The sequence below is a fragment of the Mytilus edulis genome, chromosome 10, assembly GCF_963676685.1.
Source record: "Mytilus edulis chromosome 10, xbMytEdul2.2, whole genome shotgun sequence".
Lineage (NCBI taxonomy): Eukaryota > Metazoa > Mollusca > Bivalvia > Mytilida > Mytilidae > Mytilus > Mytilus edulis.
The window spans coordinates 13,680,031-13,687,825 of record NC_092353.1 but is presented as its reverse complement, the minus strand read 5'-3'; the positions used below and the strand labels follow the sequence as shown (position 1 = coordinate 13,687,825).

At 33.3% G+C, this 7,795-nt stretch overlaps 2 protein-coding genes across 2 annotated transcripts in view; both read left to right on the top strand.

The window, feature by feature from the left end:
• The window catches only part of LOC139493479 (importin subunit alpha-1-like), a 343,903-nt gene that overhangs the window by 7,982 nt on the left and 328,126 nt on the right, over positions 1-7,795 (top strand). The gene's annotated exons all lie outside the window — the stretch shown is intronic.
• Positions 2,935-6,417, top strand: LOC139493477 (uncharacterized). Its single transcript, XM_071281884.1, has 2 exons — positions 2,935-3,034; positions 3,684-6,417. Exon 2 carries the CDS (start codon positions 3,686-3,688, stop codon positions 6,296-6,298), a length of 2,613 nt encoding a protein of 870 aa, XP_071137985.1. The 5' UTR covers positions 2,935-3,034; positions 3,684-3,685; the 3' UTR covers positions 6,299-6,417.

The window sequence follows — 7,795 nt, the reverse complement described above, 5'->3', positions numbered from 1 at the left end:
ACCCTTCATTAATTTTATGGACGCCATCACGAATTGGTTGACCGTTATGGAATGTGTACTTGTACGTTGTCTAAGAATGTATGACATTTGTCATCAGGAGGAGCGCCAGACAATGTCAAACGTGAAGCAGTCATCGATTTCATTTAGGGAAAGGAATGCATGGTAACCCGAAACATTGGGATAGCCATGTAACAACTGCAATGTCACTTGATTTGTCTTTAAACTCTGTGCTCAGCCAATGTAAAATCATGAACTTACCTGTACCTTACCTGTAAATCCAATTAGGAGAAAATATCAAATCGGCGCAAATGAAAAAATGAAATCGGCGCAAATGAAAGAATGAAAATTTTCAAAATCGGCGCAAATGTCATACGCCCATACAGTTAACATTCATACATTCATACATTATAATACAATATATATTACAATAGATATTACTAGTATATACAAAATTCAATCATTAAAATATACAAATGGTAATAAATGGCAATATTTGATTAAGTTTTGTTAAAGGAAAACAAATTATTTGACTTGCATATAATTTTCAAGAAAATGATTATAACTATGTTTCTTATATAATTCCACATTACGACATTTTTTTATTTCGAGCGGTAAATTATTCCATACTTTGGTTGCAGAATAATGAAAATATTTTTTATAAAAAAATTTATTTGGTCTTGGAACAAAAAGATCATTATTAGAGACAGATCGTAAGTTGTGGTGTTGCACATCATCAATATTTAGCATTGCTAAGTAATCAGGTGTTAGTCCATTTACAATTTTATACATTAGAATTGATTTTTGGTATTTTATTCTTTTGGGTAAAAGATAGCCATTTTAAAGATGAAAACATGAAATCAGATGGAATAGAAATATCGCATTCCAGTATAATTCTTGCTACTCTTTTTTGAAGTTTTATGATTCTTTCTGAATCTTTTTGTAATAAATTTCCTCAAACTGAACTACAATAGTCTTGTATGGTAGAATATATGCATTATAAAATAGTTTCCTTGTGTGTATTGGCAAATATACTTTAATTTTATATAAAAGTGATATTTTAGATGAGACTATGATAATTTTACATATACGATCAACATGATCTTCCTAGCTTAAATTTTCATCAATGTCTATTCCAAGTAATTTGAAAGAATGGACATTCTCAATAAATGTTTCGTTGACGGTAATACATAATTCTGATAGTTGTGAAATTTTGTTTTGAACCCAATTTCATACACTTAGTTTTTTGTGCATTGATTTTCATACTGTTATTGTTACACCAAGATTGTATATATATATAGCATTTAAATCATTTTGCAATATGCTGTTTATTTTTTCAAAGTTTTTATCATGAAAATGCAATGTTGAATCATCAGCATATAATCCATGTTGGATTGTTTAACATGAAGTGGTAAATCATTTATATATATTAAAAATAACAGCGGACTTAAAACAGAACCTTGAGGCACTCCATACTTTACAAACGATTTATCAGATTTAATGTTAGCGTAAATCTAAAAACACTGTACCAACTATTTCTCCATTATCTAAATATTTTAACCATTCGTCAATTAGTTTAGTTAGCGCTGTTTGGCCCGAATGACCTTGTCTGAAACCTGACAGGGCGATATGTAACATTTTTTATTGTTTAGGAATTCATATAACTGTGTACATACATGTCTTTCGAAAATTTTAGATATCTATACTATTAAACGAGAAGACCTCATTTTGGGTGTCGCTTCTCCTCCTTCCACAATAAATTAATCATCATGCCTCTGTGTCCTATAGGTAACATGTATAGTGGCATTTGTCATCCATTCTTATGATCATTCAGTTGGGGTTATTTTGGGATAAAAACGAAAAAGAATGCGTCCGGATATTTTCCCGTCATTGGACAAAACTTTAAGTCAGATTAGACTTCCGGTTTGTGTTTTTCTGTACTTTGAACATACAAAGACTATGAATAAAGTATATAAATTTGCTTTTAGTTTACAGTGGCGGATCCAGAACTTTTCATCATGAAGGGAGGGGGGTACTGACTGACCTAAAAAGGGGGGCGTTCTTCTCATGCTTCAGTGATTCCCCATATAATCAACAAATGTTTTCACACCTATTCTCAGAATAAGTGTCCACGCTTGTGAAATCCTTGTCGCTGATGCCCGAGGGGAGTATTACAGCATATATCTGTCAATTATTGTGATTTTTATACGAAGATATATATAATTTAATGATTTCAATCAATTTATTTGACTTGCCTACATTAGTTCAGTAAAATTTTAGTGTCGAAAGTACGCTAATTTCACCAAAAATGCATGTCGCCAGGCATAGGGCTATAATGAAACAACTGCCAAATAAAAACCAATCTATAGTTCTGAACAATGTAAAGTGTTTTCTTGTAGCATATTAACGTTACAACAAAGTGAAAAAAACAGTTCTCATTCAAATATATACATTTTTTCAATACACCTTTTTTTCTGATGTCGCCGAAAACTATGTAATCTACGTTGTTAAGCTTAAAATTTATACAATTTTACTACATATAGTATTTAACGAATGTTAACTAGACCAAACTTATTTTAAAAGTATTGCTGTTAAACATATGTACAAACTTTGTCTTGAAATTCATTGAAATATTTTTTTTTACATTTTATGAAACCGAAAACGAGCGTTGCTATAAGCTTGTAAGTTACGTTATAGCGATTACTAACATAAGTATGTGAATTAATGCTTATTGTTTGCCTTAAAAGGTACACCTTATTGTAAAGACCAATTAAATACCCGGTGTTTTAGATTTGAGGCTTTAGAACTTGCTGAAAAATTGAAAATAGATGGTGGTTGTAATTTACGTTTTGTAAATTACGTTACCTGCTATACAATATGACAATAAAACGCGACGTTAGTACGGAAATTTTGACGTTATTCTACCGCCAGTGGTTCTTTGTTTTCATATTTCGTCTGACGTCATATAAGGAAAGCGTCATTTGACCTTCAAGGTTTTTCAAAATATATGAATGTGGAATACTCAGCTTAAATTCAGGTAAGGAGTTTATATTGTCTTTCGTTGTGATTCAAGATTATATATAAAGTTAAATGCATATTTATCAAACCTTTTGTGATGCATTCATTAGAGGCTATAAGCATTTACAGCATGTATTTTCAATTTAAAAACACTAGAAAAATTGGTAATTTACGTGATCAGTAGTGTCCGAATGTTATGACTACAAATAAGGTACAAAGAAGTTAGCATCCCAAAAATTTATAAAAATAGACATAATTGTTCATGAATTTTGCAAACTTATTCCATTGTGTATCCAGATGTGTAAATATATTGCATATTTGCTCCTTTGAATCCCTGATAACGTAGCTTACTTATGGCTACAGAAAGGCTTATAATTTATAACATTTCTTTTGCTGTGTCAAGTCAAACATGTTTTGAAAGCATGTAAACAACAGCAAGGGTGTTTATCGTTATTTTAACGGCTTCATTGCTATTTAATTTCCAAGTATCCTCTCATTTAACGTGTGCAAAATGTTATAACGTAGACTACACAACTTGATAACGTAGATTACGCATTCTTATTAAGAGTATATCAAAGAATTTCTACCATCATTTCAGATAGCTGGCTTTATAATGCTGTAGTTAATTTGTGTTCTGTTGATTTAATCAAATTTTATTTTATTTTCAGAAATGGGAAAATCAAAGGCTGAAATTCAGAAAGCCTATAGAGAGCGAAAAAAACAGAAAGAAGGAGAAGCTTATCTTAAAAAAGAAAGAGAAAGAGTCAAAGGATACTATGTGCCAATAGAAGAAAAGCCACAAAGAAAGGCAAATGAAAGGCGTAAAAAGGTTCGTGAATGGGTTCGACAACATAGGCTAAAGAAAAAGAATCTTACCAAAACAGTAGCTAATAATTTGGAGCAAACCAAAACAGTAGCTAATAACTTGGAGCAATGTTCAGAAATATCATCATCATCAGATGTCACATCTACAGTTAACATTGTGACTGAACAATTGATAGTTAAGTTACCGTCACTGGCTACAAAGAAAAGAACCAGAACTAGAGTAAATCGTGCCAACGCCAAACATAGAAGAACAATAGCAGACCTGACAGACAAAAATGAACTACTCAATAGAAAAATTAGGACCGTATCAAAGCGATATCAGAGATTAATAAACAGGGAAAAGAAAACACAAACTATCATAAGAAATCCTACTACATCATCCTCCTCCAGAAATAGCCCTTCTACATCAACATCAATTGCTCTGACACCTAGAAAAAGAACTATACAAGAAATCAGAGAAGAGGGTCTGACACCACATAAGGTTCCAAAAAAGATCCAGGAAAAACTACTCTTTGCAAATGTTATAACAGAAGAGATAGGGGCTGCTTGGAAATCAAATGGGTTGAAGGGAAAACACGTTTTGAAGAAAATTGTTAACGGAGAAATAATCAAGAAGTACAAGATGAAGAAAATGTTAGGCATCAAATCCGGAATAAGACGTCATCACTTCAAGGCCACAGTGTGTTCCAACAAATTGCTCTCTTTTCCTTTATTGAGGAAGCGTGTAGAATCAAGAGAAATACTTCGTGGAGACGTCGTCACATTCTTAGAAAGAGACGATAATAGCAGAATGATGCCTGGCAAAAACGATAAAAAGAAAACTGAAACCGGTCATATACAAAAAAGAGTTCTTAACGACAGCATGTTATTTTTGCATCTCAAATTCAAAACTGAGTCACCGAAGAAAATTTCACTTGCTACCTTCTGTCGTTTGAGACCAAAGCATATATGCCTGACCAAACATTTAAGTAGAAATAAATGCCTCTGCCAAAAGCACCAAAACATGGCGTTAGCCCTTAAGAACATGAAAACGTCAGGTGCCAACGTAACCATCAATCCCGATGAATTTGTAAGGCAGCTAAAAGACAAGCCACTCCCAGAGATACTCTCAGAAATTCGAAATGAAAATGTCAGGTATGAACAGTGGAAAAAGGTTGAGATGGCAGATGGGAAAAAAAGAACAAAAATTGTTGAGAGAGAGGAAACAAGGGACAGCTTCATTTCAATTGTACATACTCAAGTTCGTGATTTTCAAGAACACGTGTCAAGAGTTCGACTTCAATACCAAGCCTTAAACAATCTGAAAGAAAATTTACCGTGTGAAAATGTAATCGTGCAGATGGACTTTGCCGAAAACTTTTCATGTACTTCAGCCGATGAAGTTCAGAGTGCATATTGGAATTCGAGTGCTGTTACCCTACATCCAGTTGTTGTTTATTTCAAGAACGAACAGAAGGAACTTGAACATAAAAACTATGTCTTCGTTTCCGACGATCTTGGGCACAACATAGGATCTGTTTATACCATCATTCAAAAGCTTTTGTCTGAAATAAAGAATCATGTCAATAATCTGAAGGTTGTTCACTACTGGACAGATAGTCCAAGTTCACAATATCGTAACAAGACGGCCTTCTACATTGTGTCTGATCATAAAAATATATTTGGTGTCAATGCCATTTGGAACTATTTTGAAACCGGGCACGGAAAAGGGCCATGCGATGGCATTGGGGGAACATCAAAACGTACCGCAGACCTCGCCGTCAGACAAGGAAAAATAACAGTACAGGATGCACCTGAGTACTTTGAAAGAGTGCAAAAGCACCACACGAGTGCTAAATACATTTATTACAATTCAACAGAATGCACAGATAGCAGGTTAGAGATTTCAGAGTTCAACAAACACATAATTCCATTGAAGGGAACAATGCAGGTCCACTGTGTGGTTGGTGTATCTAAAGGTATAGTCAAGACGACCGTGACTTCCTGTTACTGTGAGGAATGTTTGATAGGTAATTTCCATGATTACTCAGAGTCAAACATATTGAAAGGAGAGAATGCTGGTCGTGTTGTAGTACTAGAAAAAGAGGCCAATATAAATCAAAATGAGCATGTTGAAACAGCTGAAGTCGAAGCTGACAGGATTGAGATACTCATCGCCGTCGACCAATTTGTTGCGGCAATATATGATAATGCATGGCACGTTGGAAAAATAACAGACATCGATGAAACTGATAAAGAATGTCAAGTTAATTTTTTGCGGCCAAGTCAAGGAAGGAATACTGGAAATCCTTTGTATAAATGGCCAAATCCAGAAGACAAAATATGGTTACAGGTCACAGACATATTGTGTAACATTAGAGAGCCCAATAAAGTTGGACGGAGTGGTCGAAGCTTTGAAATTGATCCTCAGGACTATAGAAATGCCTGTAGTTTGTTACAGTTAAGATCTAATACTTAAACAGATGCTTAAAAACTGAAAATCAAGAAAGAACGTTCTTTTTTTATAAAGTGTAATTTACGTTATATTTGTAAAACATTTACAGTTTAATGATAAAACACCCAAAATGTTGTTACAATATTTCTTTTTTCATACATTTTGAAAGAATTCAGGAAGAAGGATGAAACAATCCTGATTATGAGAGAATTTTTCTTTGTAAGATACGTTACAGTTTTGTGTAATTTACGTTATTGTTTCATTGTTGGCAATCCAAGTTTGTTATGAAAACATTTTAAAAAGATGTGTAGTAATTATTTTTTCATCAGATGAGAGGCAATACACAACATGTAGAGTGTTTGCATACACTGAGCATGTTTTTTAATACTGAAAATGTAAGCTGTCATATTATTGTCATGTTTTATACCAAATTTTTATCAGTTTATATTTCGATCCAATGTTTTTTTTTAATAGGAATTTTGAGGAGAAACTTTTACAGTTATTTGACTGTATTATTATCAGTTTATTTAGCCATTGAAAACTATTCAAATTTACAAAATATGTTTGAACTATTCATTTGAATCTATGCATAAGTACCTGAAACGTAGATTACAGCATACTCTATACCCATATTTTGGCATTGTATTTTCTTTTTTATTTCTATTGGTTGAGATCTGCCGTTTTGCATTTTGATTTGTTGTATGCTTATGTTTGAAATAAAATATAAATATTGATGTTTGTTACAACTTTTTGAATTAGAAATTATTTTCCAACCGTGGACACTTATTCTGAGAATAGGTGTTCAACGAAAACGGGGACAGGGCCTCCAGGCCCCCAATGGGATCCGCCTATGGTTTATAATCAACGACGGTCACTGCGGATATATTTCTGTACATACTTACATACATTTACTATGAATAACTGTATTTGTTATAATTTACTATAAATTCCTTTTCTGTACCTTGAACATACAAAGACTATGAATAAAGTATATAAATTTGCTTTCTGCTATCATTTTGAGTTATAGCATTTATCATACTTGCTTAACGTGTTTCACTTTGGGTTATTTTGGGGGGAAAACGAAAATGAATAATAATTGTTATTTACTATCAATTAGTTTACAGTGGCCGATTCAGAACTTTTCATAAGAGAGGGGGCACTGACTGACCTAAAAAAAGGGGGGGGGGGAACAAAAAAAATCAACGCCCCCCCCCCCCCCCCCCCCCCTTGGGATCCGCCTATGGTTTACTATCAACGGCGGTCACTGCGGATATATTTCTGTATACATACATTTACTTTGAATAACTGTATTTGTTATAATTTACTATAAATTCCAATGGTTATCTTGGGGGGGGGGGGGGGGGGGGGCTCTTTACTATTCATGGCGTTCATTATTCAATTCAATTCAATTCAATTCAATATTTTATTGGAAAGAGCACAATAGAGGCGTGATCCAAATACAGACAATTATAATATTAAAACAACACATAAATGAAATAAAGATTCATGTAACAAGTCATG

What these genes read in the sequence shown, in the direction of transcription:
- LOC139493477 (XM_071281884.1), top strand. Translation starts at nt 3,686, where the DNA reads ATGGGAAAATCAAAGGCTGAAATTCAGAAAGCCTATAGAGAGCGAAAA.